General features: G+C 38.2%; 1 protein-coding gene across 5 annotated transcripts in view; it reads left to right on the plus strand.

Moving 5' to 3' along the window:
- Positions 1-20,792, plus strand: part of PHTF2 (putative homeodomain transcription factor 2) — a 125,611-nt gene that overhangs the window by 45,001 nt on the left and 59,818 nt on the right. For all 5 annotated transcript variants that reach the window (XM_049894300.1, XM_049894298.1, XM_049894301.1 and 2 more), the window contains exon 3: positions 19,696-19,752. In XM_049894300.1, the coding sequence (XP_049750257.1) occupies positions 19,696-19,752 (57 nt within the window). The remainder of the gene's footprint in view (positions 1-19,695; positions 19,753-20,792) is intronic.

Consider the following 20,792-nt stretch of genomic DNA (forward strand, 5'->3'; position numbering starts at 1 on the left):
TAAGTATAGAAGGGAAATTCCTCAACGTAATAAAGGGCATCTATACAAAACCAGGAAACCCTGGTGTAGTGGTTAAGTGCTACAGCTGCTAACCAAAGTGTCGGCAGTTCAGATCCGCCAGGTGCTTCTTGGAAACTCTATGGGGCAGTTCTACTCTGTCCTTTAGGGTCACTGTGAGTCGGAATTGACTCGACGGCACTGGGTTTGGTTTTTTTGATACAAAACCAACAGCCAACATCATCCTTAATGGAGAGAGGCTGAAAATAGTCCCCTTGAGAACAAGAACAAGACAAAGATGCCCTTTATCATCACTCCTATTTAACATTTTGCTGGAAGTCCTAGGCAGAGCATTAAGGCAAGAAAAAGAAGTAAAGGGCATCTAAATTGGTAAGGAAGAAGTAAAACTGTCCCTATTTGTAGATGATGTGATACTATACGTAGAGAAACCAAAAGACTCACAAGAAAAACTACTGGAACTAATAGATTCAGCAGAGTAGCAAGATACAAGACAAACATACAAAAATCAGTTGGATTCCTGTACATAAATAAAGAGAATAACGAAAAAGAAATCAGGAAAACAATATCATTTATAAACCTCCCCCCCCAAAAAAAAATAGCCTTAGGAATAAATCTAACCAGAGATGTAAAAGATCTGCACAATGGAAACTACAAAACACTACTGCAAGAAACCAAACAAAACCTACACAAATGGAAAAACATACCATGCTCATGGATAGGTAGACTCAACATTGTGAAAATGTCAATTCTGCCCAAAACCCGTTGCCGTCGAGTTGATCCCGACTCATAGCGACCCTATAGGACAGAGTAGAACTGCCCCATAGAGTTTCCAAGGAGCACTTGGCGGACTCAAACTGCCGACCCTCTGATTAGCAGCTGTAGCACTTAAGCACTACACCACCAGGGTTTCCAATATTCTGCCCAAAGCAATCTACAAATACAGTGCAATCCCGATCCAAATACCAATAGCCTTTAACGAAATAGAAAAACTAATCATTAACTTTACATGGAAAGGGAAGAGGCCCTGGATAAATAAAGCACCATTGAAGAAGAATAAAGTATGAGAGCTCGCAATACTTGACCCTAGAACTTACTGTACAGCTATGATATTCAAAACAGCCTGGTATTGGTACTACAGACACATTGACCGGTGGAACAGAATTGAGAATGCAGATGTAAATCCATCCACCTGCAGTCACCTGAGCTTCAACAAAGGCCCAGAGTCCACCAAGTGGGGAAAAGACAGTCTTTGTAACAAATGGCGCTGGCAAAACTAAATGTCCTTCTGCAAAAAAATGAGTTAGGACTCATACCTCACTCCATACACAAACTAATTCAAAATGGATCAAAGACCTAAATGTAAAACCAAAGATTCTAAAAATCACAGAAGAAAAAGTAGGGTCAACTGTAGAGACCCTAATGCACAGCATAAACAGGATCAAGCCATAACTAACAATACACAAACAAAAGAAGATAAGCTAGATAGCTGGGATCTTCTAAATATTAAGCAGTTATGCTCATCAAAAGACTTGACCAAAAAAGTAAAAAGAGAACCTACAGACTGGGGGAAAAAAAAAAACAGCTATTATAAATCAGACAAAATCTAATCTCTAAAATCTATAAGAAAATCCAACATCTCTACAACAAAAAGACAAATAATTCAATTAAAAAATGGGCAAAGGATATGAACAGACACTTCAAAGAAGACATTCAAGTGGCTGACACATGAGGAAATGCTCATGATCGCTAGCCATTAGAGAAATGCAAATCGAAACTACAATCAGGTATACCATCTGACCGTGACATTACCAGCACAAATCAAAAACAGAGAATAAGAAATGTTGGAGAGGCTCCGAGGAGATTGGAACTCTTATGCACTGCTGTTGGGAATGTATAATCGTGCAACCATTTTGGAAAACAATATGGTGCTTCCTTAAAAAGCTAGAAATAGAAACAGTATACAATCCAGCAATCCCACTCCTAGGAATATATCCTAGAGAAATAAGAGTTGTCTCATGGGTAGACGTATGCACACCCATGTTCATTGCAGCATTATTCACAATAGCAAAAAGATGGAAACAACCTAAATACCCATCAACAGATGAATGGATAAACAAATTATGATACATACACACAATGGAATGCCATGCAGTGATAAGGAACAATAATGAATCTGTGAAACATCTCACAACATGTATGAATCTGGAGTGCATCATACCGAGAGAAATAAGTCAGTCACAAAAGGACGAATATTGTATGACACCACTATTGTAAAAACTCATGAAAAGATTTACACACAAAAAAAACAATCTTTGATGGTTATGAGGGAGGGGAGGGATGGGAAGGAAAAACACTAACTAGACAATAGGTAAGTGGTAACTTTGGTGAAGGGTAAGACTGTACACAATACTGGGAAGCCAGCACAGCTTGACCAAGGCAAGGTCATGGGAGCTTCATAGACACATCCAAACTCCTCGAGGTCCAAATTACTGGGCTGAGTGCTGGGGACCATGGTCTCAGGGGACATCTAGCTCAGTTGGCGTAACATAGTTTATAAAGAAAATGTTCTACAGTCTTACTCAGTGAGTAACATCTGGAGTCTTAAAAGCTTGTGAGCAGCCATCTAAGATACTCTATTGGTCCCACCCTGTCTGGAGCAAGAGAGAATGACGAAAACCAAAGACCCAAGCGAGATTAGTCCAAAGGACTGATGGAATACAACTACCACAACCTCCACCAGACTGTTGGAATCTGGCTACCACCACTGACTGCTCTGACAGGGATCACGATAGAGAGTCCCGGACAGAGCTGGAGATAAATGTAGAACAAAGTTCCAACTCACAAAAAAAGACAGGCTTGCTGGTCTGACAGAGACTGAAAAAACCCCAAGAGTATGGCCCCTTGACACCCTTTTAACTTAGTAGTGAAGTCACCCCTGAGGTTCGCCCTTCAGCCAAAGATTATTCAGGCCATTAAACAAAATGAGACTAAATGAGCACACCAACCCAGGGGCAAGGGCGAGAAGGCAGGAGGGGACAGGAAAGCTGGTAATGGGGAACCCAAGGTCTAGAAGTGTAGAGTGTTGACATGTGGGATTCGCAACCAGTGTCACAAAACAACATGTGTATTGTTTAATGAGAAACTGCTTTGCTCTATAAACCTTCATCTAAAGCACAATAAAAAAAGAAAAAGACTTTTTTCTTAACTTGAGTTTTAGTGTTTTACTGTATTATTAGCAGGCTTTCCCTAGGCAATAGAAACTTGGTCATAATTCATAATTTGGTTACATATGTCTGACCTGTAATACACTGTTTTGGGGGCTAATGCAGGTAAGGGTGTAGTTTTAGATGATTCATAATCTCACAGAATATATGGGAAGATTTTAAGTGGCTTTAATTATGATGAATGGAATTGTTGATAATTAGCTAGATTTTAGTCTCTGAAAATGAAAATGTGTTTTCATACTTTTGTATTAAAACCCAAATGTCAGAGGGTAGCTAGATATATATTTTAAAATATATTGAATTCTAGAAATGTGTTCTTCCATGAAAAGTCACATTTATCTTCCCCTGCCAAAAATTTTAAATCTTCTTAAACGTGTTTTTTTTTAATTTGCCTTCAATTCAAGCATTTTTTTCCTATAGTAATATTTTTTAGTTGTATGATTCTGATAATTAGTTGTATGATTCTGATAATGATTGATAGCAAAAGAAATAAATGACGATTGAAGCAAAGAAGGGTTTTTTTTGCATATAATTAATAACGTGTATTCCAAGATTTAGGAAACCCTGGTGGCGTAGTGGTTAAGTGCTAAGGCTGCTAATCAAAGGGTCGGCAGTTCGAATCCGCCAGGTGCTCCTTGGAAGCTCTATGGGGCAGTTCTGCTCTGTCCTGTAGGGTCGCTATGAGTTGGAATTGACTCGACGTCACTGGGTTTGTTTTTTGTTTTTTAATTCCAAGATTACACTTCTTTCCCCAATTGGAATATTTTAAGTTTGAATACTTAAACCTGTTTCAGGCACCCTCCAAATAACACTAGAATTATAAGGGAATATTTTTAGTGATTGCATTAAAGGTCTTCTATGGTTTGGCATCTCATGTTTTTTAGCGTTCCAAGAAAAGATTGCTTTAGAAGACTTAAAGTTTTCGCAGAATAATTGGGTTATTGTTCAGCTTTCTAAAGAATTACTAGCTCTTGGTGTGTTATCAGACCACACTTTTTTGTCTGCCATCGTCGTTCTGCAGAGTTTACATCCAGCAAGTAAATGATTCATCTTCGTTACTTGATCTGTAGCAGTTAAAGTCACATGAGTTCCGACTTTTACAAACTTACACAGGAGTGTGCGCCTGTACATATGTGTAACTGACAACCAGAGTCATTGGATAATATGCTGATTAAAATAAGATGTGAAAAAACAAAAGAATGGACTAGATTAGCATATAAATGGAGAAATGATGGGAGTTGTTATTTAAGATGTTGTTGTTAGCTGCTGTTGAGTTGGCCAGCGACTCATGTTCGCTCCGTGCACAGTGGGATCAGACCATTGTGTAATCCATAGGGTTTTACTTTGCTAATTTTTGGAAGTAGATAGTCAGGCCTTTCTTCCTAATCTGTCATAATCTGGAAGCTCCACTGAAACCTGTTCATCATCACAGCAACATCCATGCCTCCCCTGACAGACAAGTGGTGGCTGCGCTTGAGGTACATTGGCCAGGAATCGAACCTAGATCTCCCCCGTGGTTGGTGAGAATTCTACTGCTGAACCACCACTGCCCTTCTGCTACTTAAGATACCAAAAAAAAAAACCAAACTGGTTGCTGTCAAGACAATTCCAACTCATGATGACACCATGTGTTACAGAGTAGAATTGCTCCATAGGGTTTTCTTTGCTATAACGTTAATGGAAACACATCACCAGGCCTTTCTTCCACAGTATAGGTGGAGGGTTCAAACCACCAACCTGTAGGATAATAGTAAAGCACAAACCGTTTGAGCCACTTAAGGATCTTGCTATTTAAGGTAGCAGGTTACAAACAAGGCTTTTTAATAGTAGTTATAAGAACTCAGAGCTATTCGTAGGCATTCAGTAGACAAATTCATTTGAGAGTCAGTACTTATGACCAAAAAGAAAGAAAAAAAAAAAGTGAAAATCTGTTTGATGTTTACAGTATTGAGAACTTTTGTTTTGAAATTAAATGGTAAAAAAAAAAAAGAATTGGTTTCTAATTAGGTGAGGATTTATCTGAAGGCTAGCAATAATGCTAATGGTTTTGCGTGACCGTAAATGTTTCTGGGGAAAAAAGAAATGTTTGTTATAGGAGTCCTTGTGACATGGTGGTTATGCGCTTGACTGCTGACCGAAAAGCCTAACAGAAGGGTCGGCGGTTCGAACCCATCAACCACTCTAAGGGAGAAAGATGTGGCAGTCTGCTTCCATAAAGATTACAGCCTTGGAACCCCTATGGGGCAGTTCTGTTGTTGTTGTTAGGTAAGGTCAAAGTTGGTTCCAACTCATAGCAACGCTGTGTACAGTAGAACAAAACACTGCCTGGTCCTGTGCCATCCTCACAATTCTTGCTTTATTTGAGCCTATTGCTGCAGCCACTGTGTCAGTTCATCTCATTGAGGATCTTCCTCTTTTTTGCTGGCCCTTTACTTTACCAAGCATGATAACCTTCTCCAGGAATTGGTCCTTCCTGATAACATATCCAAAGTATGTGAGACGAAGTCTCATCATCCTCACTTCTAAGGAGCATTCTGACTGTATTTCTTCAAGAACAGATTTGTCTGTTCTTCTGGCAGTCTGTGGTATATTCAGTATTCTTCAACAACACCATAATTCAGAGGCATCAGTTCTTCTTTGATCTTTCTTATTCATATTGTCCAGCTTTTGCATGCATATGAGGTCATGAAAATATCATGGCACACCTTAGTTTTCAAGGTGACATCTTTGCTTTTGAACACTTTAAAGAGGTCTTTTACAGCATATTTGCCCAGTGCAACACGTCCTTTGATTTCTTGACTGCTGCTTCCATGGGTATAGATTGTGAATCCAAGTAGAGTGAAATCCTTAACAATTTCAGTATCTTCTCCGTTTATCATGATGTTGCTTATCTGTCCGGTTGTAAGGATTTTTGTTTTATGCTGTGGTGTAATCCATAGTGAAGGCTGTAGTCTTTGATTTTCATCAGTAAGTGCTTCAAGTCCTCTTCGCTTTCAACAAGCTTGTGTCCTCTGCATATCACAGGTTGTTAATGAATCTTCCACCAGTCCTGATGCTGCATTCTTCTTCATATAGTCCAGCTTCTTGGATTATTTGCTCAGCATACAGATTGAATAAGAAGGATACAACCCTGACACACACCTTCCCTGATTTTAAACCACACAGCATCCCCTTATTTTGTTCGAATGACTTCCTTTTTGTCTATGTACAGGTTCTTCATGAGCACAATTAAGTGTCCTGCAATTTCCATTCTTTGCCGTGTTATCCATAATTTGTTATGATCCACACAGTCCAATGCCCTAGTCAATAAAACAGAGGTAGAAATCTACCTGGTATTCTCTGCTTTTAGCCAAGATCCATCTGACATCAGCAGTGATTTCCCTCCTTCCACCTCTTCTTCTGAAACACATTTGAATTTCTGGCAGTTCTCTGTTGATGTACTGCTGCAACTGTTTCTAAATGATCTTCAGCAAAATTTTACTTGCGTGTGATATTAATGGTATTGTGGAGGTAATTTCAGCATTCTGTTGGATCATCCTTCTTTGGAGTGGTCACAAATATGGATCTCTTCCAGTCAGTTGGCCAGGTGGTTGTCTTCAGGTTTCTTGGCATAAATGAGTGAGCACTTGAATCCATTTGTTGAAACATCCCAGTTGGTATTCCTGCACTTACTTCTTGGAGCCTTGTTTTTTGCCAATATATTCAGTGCAGTTTGGACTTCTTCCCTTAGTAACTTCAGTTCTTAATCATATACTACCTCCTGGAATGGAGCCCTGGTGGTGCAGTGGTTAAGAGCTTGGCTGCTAACCAGAAGACTGGCAGTTCCAATCCATCAGCTGCCCCTTAGAAACCCTATGGGGCAGTTCTGCTCTGCCTTATAGGGTTGCTGTGAGTCAGAATCGATTTGATGGCAACGGGTTGGCTTTTTTGGGGGGGGAATGGTTGAATATCAACCAGTGCTTCCTGGTACATTGACTGTATTCTTCCCATCTTCTTTTGATGCTTCCTGCGTTGTTTAATATTTTGTAAATAGAATGCTTCAGAATTGCAGCTCGAGGCTTGAATTTTTTCTTCAGTTTTTTTAGATTGAGAAATGCCGAGCATGTTCTTGCCTTTTGGTTTTCTAACTCCAGGTCTTTGCACATTTCATTATAATACTTTGTCTCTTCAGGGCACCCTTTGAAATCTTCTGTTCAGCTCTTTTACTTTATCATTTCTTCCCTTCGTTTTAGCTACTTTGCCTTCAAGCGCAAATTTCAGAGTCTCTTCTGACATCCATTTTCATCTTTTCTTTCTTTCCTGTCTTTTTAATGACCCGTTGCTTTCTTCTATGATGTCCTTGATGTCATTCTACAACTCATCTTTGGTCATTAATGTTTAATGCATCTGATCTATTCTTGAGATGGTCTCTAAATTCAGGACGGACATACTCAAGGTCGTACTTTTGCTCTCATGGACTTGTTCTAATTTTCATTTTCAATTTGAACTTGCATTTGATTGATGGTCTGTTTTGCAGTTGGCCCCCTAGCCTTGTTCTGACTGATGCTATTGAGATTCTCTGTCTTCTCTTTCCACAGATGTAGTTGATTTGATTCCTTTGTATTCCATCGGGCAAAGTCCACCTGTATGGTCACCGTTGATATTGAAAAAAGTTATTTGCAATGAATAGATCTTTAGTCTTGCAAAATTCTATTCATGCAACCATTTTCGCTGTCTGTTTCCAAATTATTCCACTGCTGTTAACATAAACTCACTATCATCTTAAGTGTCTTCTCCAGTTTTTAGAGTTGTTGATTTGACCATATAGTTAATTCTTTAAAAGAGCACAATGCTCAAGGCAAACATTCTTTTCTAATTAAGCTATTGTTTGCTTTAAAGACAAGTGTAGGGAATCATTTCAGTTTAAGGTTTAAAGGTTATCTCAGGGCAATAGTTTCAGTGTTCATGCAGCCTCAATGGCTCCAGAAAGTCTGGATTTCAAGAAAACTTAAAGTTCTTGTCCTCCCCCCGCCCCCGACCCCCTTTCATCAGGATTCTTCTATAGAATCTTTTTGATCAAAATGTTCAGTAATGGTGGCCAGGTACCATCCACCTCTTCTGGTTTCATGGCAAAGGAGGTATTTGTTCACAGAGGCAGTTAGACATGCATTCCAGTTCCTCCTCTGAGTCCTGATTCTCCTTCTCTGCTGCTGCAGGCAAATGGAGACCTCTCGCAGGCTTTTAAGACCTTAGGCGCTGGGAACTAGTAGGGAGAACAGAAGAAACACTGAAAACAATATTAGGCCTGTTGACTGGGCTGTACCATGAAGCCATGTCCCTAAATCTCTAAAACAAGAAAACAAATCCCATGAAGTATTTGTACATAAGCAGCATCAGCAGCTGCTCTTTTTGTTTTAAAAATATTTGTAACACAACATTTGTCAGTTCAACCTTTTTAGGTATACATTGATATCAATTACATTAATCACGTTGTGCAACCATTACCCTTAATTGATAGGAATTTCCCATCACCATAAATAGAAACTCTTTGCTTCCCAAATAACAGCTTCCTCTCTCCCTCCCTCCTGCCCCTGGTAACTACTAATAAAGTTTGGTCTCTATACATTTGCCTGTTCTTTTCATTTTATATAAGTGAGATCGTACAATATTTGTCCTTTTGTGATTGACTTATTTTACTCTGCATAGTATTTTCCAGGGTCATCCATATTATAGCATGTATCAGGCCTTCACTTCTCTTTATGGCTGAGAGTAGTCCATTGTATGTATGTACTTCATTTTGTTTAACAGACACACTCATGATTACAAAGTGAGACTACATTTGTCCTGGCACATGTTTGGCCTCTGATATTCCTTGTGTGGGTCAGGTTAGGAAGGGATTTGAGCTCTGTGTTATCTTTTTATGTGACATTTCATGTTTGTGTGAAGCAGTATCTTGCTTTTCGGAGTTTCTTAAATGAGATTCTGAAAATGAAGCTGAGCATGATAGTGGTGGGAAAAATTGGAACTTTGACAAAAATGGTAGGTCTGTTTACTAGTTAACGAAGCTAGATGCTTAAAATGTTTTCAATCTGGGCTTTCCTTTGCCCTCCTTATGTTTATTTGTGAACTTTTAGTCTTTTATTAGGCACTTAATCTAATTAAACTATTGGTAACAGCCTTTTTAAACTAAGACACTTTCTTTTTAGCCTCTGATACCTGAACCACTACTATTGTGAATGATGACCTCAGTGGTAATCTGATCTCCTACGAGTAGCTTTTCAAATTGTTTTTCAGAGATACTTCTTTTCTAGAATTCCTGAGTGATACATGTTTCCCATTTCACCGTTCAATTATATGGGTTTTAACATTTGTACCCTTGATAACCATGATATTCATTACAAAATTTTTATCTTAGGAGTCACAGCTGACCCTGGTGGATATCTAGACGAAGATAGTCATTTTCTCTACTTACCAGTCCTCACTCTCACTTGCCCATTTCCTTTCCTCATTTCTCCTCTTCCCCTTCCCCATTTTGTTTGTCAGACGTACAAAAAGGAAAAAAAAAAAAAAATTGGAATGATAGTAGGAGGAAGTATATGATTCCCACGAAACTTGAGTTAGAATCCTGGCTTGTAGAAGTAGGACATAACTAAGTACCTTAGTTTTCAGAAAATTTTTTTCACTTTTGCCCACTGCTTCACTGCAGAGTTTATTAGACTTTCTACCCCATTTTAAACCTGAGGCTATTGAGTACTAAATGCTGGGTTGCACTAAACCTAGTTATGCCAAGTGTTGACATGCATTTCTGATTAAGTGTATCACATAGACATTATTTTCCCTAAATTTAGAATTGTGGGACATGTTATCTCCATGTCCATATTCTTGAGTCTCCTTGAAATAAATAAGGCATTTATTTAAAAACACTGTTCTTTTAAAGGGAGTTAAGTACATTATTTTGTACATGAATACAAAATACTGCTAATTTATAAAAATCATTAAAACATATTAATTACCTGTTTCTTGTTAGCTTTGGGTATTAATGAGAATCAAGATAACTAAAAAGTACAAGTACATCAGATGGTTATAGATTTTTAAAATAAATTTTGATTGAATTAAGCCTGGTTATTTTGAATTATCGATGTAGAGCAGAATTACTCCTATTGAATCTATGTTCCCATACTTTTTCTGATTTTTTTTTTTTGAACTGTAGGTGAAGGTTTATAGAACAAACCTAGTTTCTCATTAGTTAGTACACACATTGTTGTATGACATTCGTTAACAACCCTGTGACATGTCAACACTCTCCCTTCTCAACCTTGGGTTTCCTATTACCAGCTTTCCTGTTCCCTCCTACCTTATAGTCCCTGCCCCAGGGCTGGTGCACCCCTTTAGTCTTGTTTTGTTCCATGGGCCTGTTCAATCTTTGGCTGAAGAGTGAACCTCAGGAGTGGCCTGATTACTGAGCTGAAAGGGTTCCTGGGGGCCATTTTCATAGGGTTTCTCTAGTCTCTTTCAGGCCAGTGAGTCTGGTCTTTATTTTTGAGTTAAGAATTTGTTTTATATTTTTCTCAGGCTCTGTCAGGGACCCTCCGTTGTGATCCCTGTCAGAGCAGTCAGTGGTGATAGCTGGGCGCCATCTAGTTGTACTGGATTCAGTCTGGTGGAGGCCATGGTAGATGTGGTCCATTCGTCGTTTGAACTAATCTTTCCCTTGTGTCTTTAGTTTTCTTCATTCTTCCTTGCTCCTGAAGGGGTGAGACCAGTGGAGTATCCTAGATGGCTGCTAACAGGCTTTTAAGACCCCAGATGCTACTCACCAAAGTAGAATGTAGAACATTTTCTTTATAAACTGTTTCTTTATAAAGTCTGTTATGCCAGTTGAACTAGACGTTCCCTGAGACCATGGTCCCCACAACCCTGAGCCCAGCAATTTGGTCCACAGGGAGTTTGGATGTGTCTATGGAGCTACCATGGCCTTGTGTGCTGTCTTACCCTTCACCAAAGTTACTGCTTATCTATTGTCTATTAAGTGTTTTTCCATTCCCACCTTCCCTGCCCTCCTGACCATCAAATATTGTTTCTTTTTGTATGTAGACCTTTTCATGAGTTTTTACAGTAGTGGTCTCATACAATATTTATCCTTTTATGATTCACTTAACTCACTCAGCATAATGTCCTCCAGATGCATCTGTGTTGTGAGATGCTTTATAGATTCATCATTGCCCTTTATCATTGCGTAACATTCCATTGTGTGTACGTACCACAGTTTGTTTATCCATTCATCTGTTCATGGGCATCTAGGTTGTTTCCATCTTTTTGCTATTGTGAACAATGCTGCAGTGAACATGGGTGTACATATATCTATTTGTGTGATGACTCTTATTTCTCCAGGATATATACCCAGGAGTGGGATTGCTGGATCATATGGTATTTCTATTTCTAGCTTTCTAAGGAAGTGCCATATCGTTTTCTAAAACAGTTGTATCATTTTGCATTCCAACCAGCAGTGCATAAGAGTTCCGATCTCCCTGCAGCCTTTCCAATCTTTGTTATTTTCTTTTGTATCAATTAGTGCCAGTAATGCCAGCGTGAGACAGTACCTCATTGTGGTTTTGATTTGCTTTTCTCTGATGGCTAGAGATGCTGAGCGTTTCCTCATGTGTCTGTTGGCCATTTGAATGTCTTCTTTGGTGAAGTGTCTGTTCATTTCCTTTGCCCATTTTTTATTTGGATTGTTTGTCTTTTTTGTTGTGGAGGTGTCAGATTTTCTTGTAGATTTTAGGGATTGGAACTTTATCTGATTTGTAATAGCCAAAAATTTTTTCCCAGTGTGTAGGCTCTCTTTTTCCTCTTTTGGTGAAGTCTTTTGATGAGCATGAGTGTTTATTTTTTAGAAGATCCCAGTTATCTAGCTTATCCTCTGGAGCTTGTGTGTTGTTGGTTGTGATTTGTGTCCTGTTAATGCTGTGTATTAGGGTCTCTAGCATTGATCCTATTTTTTCTTCTATGAACGTCATAGTTTTCGGCTTTATATTTAGGTCTTTGATCCACGTTGAGTTAGTTTTTGTATATGGTGTGAGGTATGGGTCCTGTTTCATTTTTTTGCAGATAGACACCCAGTTTTGCCAGCACCATTAGTTAAAAAGACTGCCTTTTCCCCACTTGGTGGACTTTGGGCCCTTATTGAAGATCAGCTGGCTATAGATGGATGAATTTACATCTGGGTTCTCAATTCTGTTCCATTGGTCAGTGTATCTGTTGTTGTACCAGCATCGGGCTGTTTTGAGTACTGTAGCTGTATAGTAGGTTCTAAGGTCAGGTAGTGCAAGTCCTACTATTTTATTCTTCTTCTTCAATAGTGCTTTACTTATCCAGGTCTCTTCCCTTTCCATATAAAGTTAACGACAAGTTTTTAATCTCTTTAAAGACTGTTGTTGGTATTTGTAAATTGCTTTGGGTAGAATCGTCATTTTCACAATGTTGAGTCTACCTATCCATGAACATGGTATATTTTTCTATTTATATGATCTCTTTTGGTTTCTTGCGGTAGTGTTTTGTAGTTTTCTTTGTATAGGTCTTTTACATCCCTGGTTAAATTTATTCCCAAGTTTGCTTTTTTTTTTTAGGGGCTATTATTAATGGTATTGTTTTCCTGATTTCCTTTTCATCATTCTCTTTATTGGTGTATAGTATCCAACTGATTTTTGTATGTTTATATTGTATCCTGCCACTCTGCTGAATCTTTCTATTAGTTCCAGTAGTTTTCTTATGGAGTCTTTTGGATTTCCTTAGTATCATATCATCCGCAAATAGGGACAGTTGTACTTCTTCATTACCGATTTGGATGCCCATTATTTCTGTTTCTTGCCTTATTGTTCTAGCTAAGACTTCCAACACAGTGTTAAATAGGAGTGGTAATAAAGGACATCCTTGTCTTGTTCCTGTTCTCAAGGGGAATGTTTTCAGCCTCTCTACATTGAGAAGTATGTTGGCCGTTGGTTTTGCATAGATTCCCTTTATTATGTTGAGAAATTTCCCTTTTATACCTATTTTATTGAGAGTTTTTATCAGGAATGGGTGTTGGACTTTGTCAAAAGACTTTTCTGCATTGATTGAGATAATCATGTGATTTTTTTCTTTTATTTTTGTGGTGGATTACATTGATTGATTTTCTAATGTTGAACCATCCTTGCATACCTGGTATGAATCCTACTTGGTCTTGGTGTATTATTTTTTTGATACGATGCTGAATTCTATGGGCTTGAATGTGGTTAAGAATTTTTGCGTCTATATTTGTGAGAGATATTGATTTGTAATTTTCTTTTTTTGTGGTGTCTTTGCCTAGTTTTGGTATCAGGGTTATGCTGGCTTCATAGAATGAATGTGGAAGTATCGCTTCCTTTTCTGTGTTCTGAAATAGTTTGAGTAGTACTGGTGTAAACTCTTCACTGAATGTTTTGAAGAATTCTCCAGTGAAGCCATCTGGGCCAGGGCTTTTCTTTGTTGGGAGTTTTTTTTTTTATTGCCTTTTCAGTGTCTTCTCTTGTTATGGGTCTGTTCAGATTTTCAGCATCATTTTGTGTTAATTTGGGTAGGTAGTATGTCTCTAGAAATTTGTCCATTTCCTCTAGGTTTTCAAATTTGTTGGAGTATAGTTTTTCATACTACTCTGTTATGATCGTTTTTGTTTCAATTGGGTCTGCTGTAATGCACCCCATTTCATTTCTTATTTGGGTTATTTGTGTTCTCTCCTGTTCTTCTTTTTTCAATTTGGCCTGTGGTTTGTTGATTTTGTCAATCCTTCCAAAGAACCAACTTTTGTGTTTGTTGATTCTTTCTATTGTTTTTCTATTCTCTATTTCATTTATTTCTGCTCTGATCTTCATTGTTTCCTTTCTTCTCTTGGCTGTGGGCTTCTTTTGCTGTTCTCTTTCTGTTTGTTCAAGTTGTGTAATGTTTTGATTTTGTTCCTTTTTTGATGTGTACATCTAGTGCTGTAAGTTGATGTCTGAGTACTGCCTTTGCTGTGTTCCAAAGGTTTTAGTATGATGTGTTTTCATTCTTGTTTGATTCTATCTTTGATTTCTTCTACTACCCAGTAGTTTTTAAGCAGGATGTTTTTCAGTTTCCATGTAACTGATTTTTTCCCTTACTCTTCCTGTTGTTAATTTCTGTTTTGATGGCATTGTGGTCAGAGAAGATACTTTGTATTATCTCAGTGTTTTGGATTTTGTTGAGGGTTGCTCTAAGGCTTAGGATGTGGTCTGTTCTGGAGAACATTCCATGTGCATTGGAAAAGAATGTGTACTTTGCAGCTGTTGGGTGGAGTGTTCTAAAATATCTATGAGGTCAAGTTGGCTGGTTGTGCTCTTTAGCGATTCTGTATCTTTGTTGAGTTTCTTTCTAGATGTTCTGTCCTCTTACTGAGAGTGGTGTATTGCAGTCTCCTACTATTATTGCAAAACTGTCAATTTCTGTTTTCAGTTCTGTTAGAGTTCGTTTTACTCATTTTGGAGCCCTGTCATTGGGTCCATAGATGTTTGTTATGGTTACGTCTTCATGATGGATCGTTCCTTTAATCATTATATAGTACCCTTCTTTGTCTTTTATGGTGGATTTTGTTTTGAAGTCCTTCTTATCTGAGATTAGTATTGTTGCTCCTGCTCTTTTATGGTAGTTATTTGCTTGATATATTTTTTTCCATCCTTTGATTTTTAGTAAATACACGTCTTTGTTTCTAAAGTGTGTCTCTTATAGACAGCATATTGATGGATCCTGTTTTTTTTTTTTTTTAATCCATTCTGCCACTCTATGTCTCTTTATGGGTGCATTTAGGCCATTTACATTCAGTGTAATTATTGATAGGTGTGAGTTTATTGCTGTCATTTTGTAGTGCTTTTTTTTGTTGTGCTAACATTTTCTTTGTTCCTCTTACTCCCCTGCGCTGAGTTTCTTTTGTTTGTGGATTTCTTTTGTTTTTTGTTGATTTTGTTTTTATTGAGACTTTGTTTTTCTTCTTTATTTTGATGAGTAAGTTTGTTAACTGTCTTTGTGGTTGCCTTGAAATTTACCCATATCTTCCTAGGTTTGAACCAGTGTATTATTGCTTGGTATTGCCTTGCCTTCCTCTGCATTAGAAAGTTCTATACCATTTTATTCCCTTTTTTATTGTTCTGACATTGTTGTCCTTTGCAGATTAACTTCTCTTGTTCCCTGTTGCGGTTGTTTTGGTTTTGGATAGCCCTTGAGAGTTCATTTCCCAGGTTGGTATCTGGCTGGTACAATCTTGCCTCCTAGATTCAGCGTGTGGTCATGTTGTTTGTTCTCAGATGGAAGGACTCCCTTTAATAACTCTTGTAAATTTGGCTTGGCTTTTACATATTCTCTTAATTTCTGTTTATCTAGAAATATCCTAATTTCACCATCATATTTGAATGAACGTTTTGCAGGATATATTATTCTTGATTGGCAATTTTTTTCTGTCAAGGTTTTATATATGTCATTGCATTGCCTTCTTGCCTGCATGGTTTCTGCCGAATAATCAGAGCTTAGTCTTATTGTTTCTCCTCTGTACGTGACTTTTCGTTTTTCTTGAGCTGCTCACAGAATGTTTTCTTTGTCTTTGGTTTTAGTGAGTGTGATTATTGTATGCCTTGGTGTTTTTCTTTTGGGGTCTATCCTATATGGGGTTCATTGAGCTTCTTAGATCGTCAGCTTTTCATCATTCATGATGTTAGGGAAGGTTTCCATCAGCAGTTCTTCAATGATCCTCTCTTTGTTTTCCATTTTCTCTCCCTGTTCTGGAACTCTGATCACTCGCAAATTTTTGCTTTTGATTATATCCCACATAATTCTGAGGGTTTCTTCATTTTTCTCCATTCTTTTTTCTGAATTTTCCCTAAACAAAGTTGTGTCCAGGTTTTATCCTCAATTTCACTGATTCTGTCTTCCATCGTTTCGCACCTGCTCCTCAGCCCCTCTATGGCACTGTCCATTCTGAAATCTTGTTGTTTATCTTTTGGATTTCTGATTGTTGTTTTTGTATGATTTCTAGTTGTGAATTTATTTTGGCATTTTGTTCCTGTATTACTTTCCTGAGTTGTTCCATTTTTTTGTCTGTATTTTCCATGAATTTGTTTGCCTTTTGCAAAAAATTGTCTATTTATTCCTCATTTTTGTCTGCTTTTTGCTTCAACTCTTGGATTGCTCTAAATATTAGAGGTTTGAATTCACTGTCAGGAAGTTTCAGTGCCTTTTCGTCTACTTGAAAGTCATCTGGTGTTTTATTTTCGGTGCCTACTGTACCATGCCTATCCTGTTTTTTTATATGCTTCGATATTGTTTGCTGTCTTCGGGACATTCAGAAGTTATTTTCTTCATCTTGATTGTAGATTTGTTTTTTTGTCTTTTTTGTTTTATTTGGTTATGTCTGAGCAGGCAGTCTGTGTGTTCTTTGTTGTTTGCTCATCCGTAGTCACGATACTTTTCACCTCCTTGTCCCATGGGCAGGGCCAGTGGGTCAGCTATGGTGCAGCAGGGCAGGTCCAGCTGAAGGGGAGTGGCTGGGATGGGTTGTTTGTGGCATTTACTAGGGCCAATGGTACGGGCCAGGAATCAGTGCTAGGCAGGTTCCAGTAGGCTGTGCCTGTGCTGCTGGGGGGTGTGATGTTCAGTGCATGGTGCAGGTAGGCATGAAAGAGGGAGACGGTTGTGATGTGTGGAGCTACTAGGGAATGAAAAAGAGGAGAGAAAAACAGGGGCCAAAAAAAACCAAGCAAACAAAGAAAAAAAACCTTGCCATTGGAGTAGAGAGATGAGAAACTGAGAAATGGAGAAAAGCAAAAAGGAAGAAAAAGAAAGAAAAAAATAACTAGATAAAAATTTGACAGAGAAAAGAAAAGCCCCCAGGAATCCCGGCAGCCCACTGGTGGGGCTTCTAAGACCAGGTAAGTGGCTCCCAGACCACACAGTATAGCATATTACACAGCATCAGGTATTCAGGAGACAGGAGAAGAAGATACTTGTAGAGAGATGAAAACAGAGAAATGAAGAAAGACAGAAAGGGAAAAAGAAAAAAGAAATGCCCCCAGAGATCTCATCTACAAGGCTGTGCAGATTGGGGGAGTGGCTCCTAAGCCATGCTGTGCAGCCCACTAGAAAGGGCTCCCAAGGTGAGAAAAGAAGAAGAAAACAAACAAAGCAAAACAAGGAAAGATCAAATGCCCCAGGGATCCTACCAGCATGGTGTTGCAGGCCAGGGGAGTGGTTCCCCAGTTGAGGATGACTTCACAGCCTTTTAATATTTTAAGAAGAAGCAAAGATGGCACATAGAGCCAGGCTTTCCGGAGAAAGGAGTGGGGCGTGGTAGGAGACACAGAAGAAACCAGTAGAGATGAAAAGAACCAACACCAGCTCGGGGACCCAGCCAGTGTGGGCAGGGTAAATCCAAGCAGCCTAAGGCCAAACCAGATGCCTCCTGGCCAAGACACAGCAGTTGGTGGGAAGCAGAGGAGGCCAAAGGCAGGGTGGGGAGCGGGGGATAGGTAAGGGTTAGGAAAGAGTATATCACCGGTGCTCTGTCTCCTGGTGAGAACTTTGTGAAACTGTTTTCCCATACTCCCTGTCCACCGATCTCCAATGTGGGTGGGGTGAATGAATCCAAGCAGCACAGACACTGCACCTCCTGGCCATCCAAGCCACTGCAGCCAGCCAGGAAGCTCAGAGGTAGCATAGCGGAGAGAGAAGGGGGTGGGAAAGCATGTATTGCTAGTTACCACGTGCTCTGTCTCCTGCTGGGAGTTCTGCAAAGCTGCTTTCCCATGCTCCCTGTCTACTGATCCCCGACAGGAGTCCAAGATTGCAGATCCGTGCTGAGTTAGCTGATAGGGCCCTCCGCATGTATCTTTCCTCCCTCTCTGTCCCATCAGTTTCTGATTCCATTCGATGGTTGGCTGAGTTCTTTTTTTCTCTTCATTTGAGACTTCAGATTCCAAGAATGATGTTTGTCTCTGTTTTCCTTAGTTTTGGGGTCTTTGTTGTGGAGGGGTGGCTTGGTGCCCCTGTCTATGGCGTCACGTTGACTGGAAGTCTACTTTTTCTCATTTTTAAGGAAGGTGATTATTCAATTGAATTCAGAATTTAAGAGGGCAAGGGACAACTAGTTACTTTAAGGCAGCTCTACCTTTAGGACTAACCTAACAGTTTGTTGCTTACCTAGAACTTCGTAACCTTGCTTTATAGAGACTAATGGCAGTTTTAGATACATGTAAGTGAGTTGTTTGGTCCATGTGGCTTGGTCTAAGTGTTAGAAGATTTTAATTTTCAGGGAGTATTATAAGATGATTTTTAAAAATAAAAGAGCTGTACAAAAGAGAAGAGGATTTGCAGGACCAAAGGAATTAGTATGAATAAGATAATGTACAAAATAAATAGAAATGAAGGGCTCTTAAGGAATCATTAAATAAATTCTTTTAGCCTACCTTCTTCATGTCTATCTTTAAATCATTCTAAGGAGAGCCTGATTTTCTCAGTTTTTTTGTTTTTTGAAACAAGATTAAAAAATAATTTGTAGATAAGAAGGACTTTCGGGTGGAATGATATTGTGAGTCAGAAAATAGTCTTTCCTGAGTTTCTTTATAATATCCCTACCTATCTCTGTCTGTCTCTAGTCTTTTAATTGTAATTATCTGAAATATTTTTATATTCCTAAAAATTTGAATTTTCAATTAAACAATAATGAAAATCTCCCATCGTAACTATAGGCCATTGACCCATTTCAGTGTGCTATTGGATATTGAAAATAAAGCGGAAACTGACGACACTAGAAGCTAACAGCAGAGAACTTGGGGATGAACAGTAAAGAATGGCTTGTTCAACCTGCCTAGGTCAAGGTATAGTTCAGAAAACTTTCCAATGCCTAAGAGTAGTAGGCATAGAAGCCATAAGGAATTTTACTTCTTGTTGCTTTTCTTGTGTCTGTAGTTGCTTTACCAACTTAAAACTTAATTTAAGTGGTAATTGTGATCTGCATGTTTGTTAATTTTTACTGTAGAAAATCGTGTTTTTCTTTAAAAATAACTCCATAAAGAATTTATCACTTGGGAGCTTTTTGTTAAATGTGCCAGAGCTGTAGCAATTGTGTTATTTAAAACAAAGGATTACCTAAGACAGTGGATTTCAAGCTTTAATAATGCATCAGAATCACCTGGAGGGATTTTTAAAACACAGATTATTTTGCCTAACACCTAGATCTCTGTTTCACTAGCTATGGGACTAGGCCTGAGAATTTGCATTTCCGACGTGTCCCAAGATGATGCTGATGGCTACCATACTTTGAGAACTACTGCAATACAGTATTTATCACAGAAGTATGACAGAGCTGAATCTAATCTGTGCTAAATTAATGCCAAGTCGTTCGAATTTGTTGAGTACCAACAGTGGTCATTTAATGTAGCTTTATCTTTGTTTTCCATAGATTGGAGCATATGATCAACAAATATGGGAAAAATCTGTTGAACAAAGAGAAATCAAGGTAACAAATTTATTTCATTTTATATATTGTGAAGCATAGTTGTATATATTATTAATCACATTTTTATTTAATATTTTTTCATGTAATTTTAAGGTATTAATTAATATTATTCATTTTATCCAGACTTTTAAATAAAGAGGTAAACTTCTTTGTGATAGTGTAGTCATGTGTCTTTACCTCTGATCTTTTTTTTTTTTTTTTGCCTTCTAGCATCTTTCAGTTTTTTTTAAATTTTATTTCTAATGATTATTTTTTTGTCAGCTTTTTTCCCCTTTCACTTGTCACCTTATACTTCTAGTTTGCTTTTCCTCCCTTTTGATGCTGTCATTGCTCTGTACAGTTTATTAAACTGGTAAGTGTTTCAGGATTTTTCCCGCCTGAGTGACTCTGCAAATGCTACTCTGCTTAATTGAGATCTGCTTTTTGGTGATACTAACAGAATGACTCGGACGCAAAAAGAGTCGCTGAAAAGTTGGTCAGTTCTTTTTTAAAGAGTTCAGGGAGGTAAAGATTAATTACAGTGTGTTTTTGTAGAAGGCAGTTTCTTCTTGAACATGTAATCACCTGTCTTATGCTGTTAAGACATTCTCATAGGCTACCTTGCCAGCATGAAAACTATTTTCTGACTAAGTTTGTTCTGTTTCTTAGCAATTATTTATATTTTTCATTTGCATAGATACTACTAATCAGTGTGTTCCTGCACGAGCTAAATATAACCTAGGCCCAGAGAATGTTAATTTAGTTGCTTGACATTTTCTGTTTCATACACAAAGGTTTAGACTGAAAACTATTATCTCCAGGTATTTAAAAATGTACCAAAATCTGTCAGCATTTAGACAACTTAGCTATAATAAAGAACAAGATTCTTTTTTCATTTGTGAATTTTAATCTTTCAGTTGTTTTTACGAAGGATTAATGCACTTAACAAAGTTGTGGTAAGCACTTACCATGTGTTAAATATAAGATTGAGTCATGGGGACAGAAGAGTGAAATAGATTATAGTTTTCTAAGTGAAATACATAATTACAAATGAGATAAAT

Source organism: Elephas maximus, chromosome 8 (assembly GCF_024166365.1).
Source record: "Elephas maximus indicus isolate mEleMax1 chromosome 8, mEleMax1 primary haplotype, whole genome shotgun sequence".
Taxonomy (NCBI): Eukaryota; Metazoa; Chordata; class Mammalia; order Proboscidea; family Elephantidae; genus Elephas; species Elephas maximus.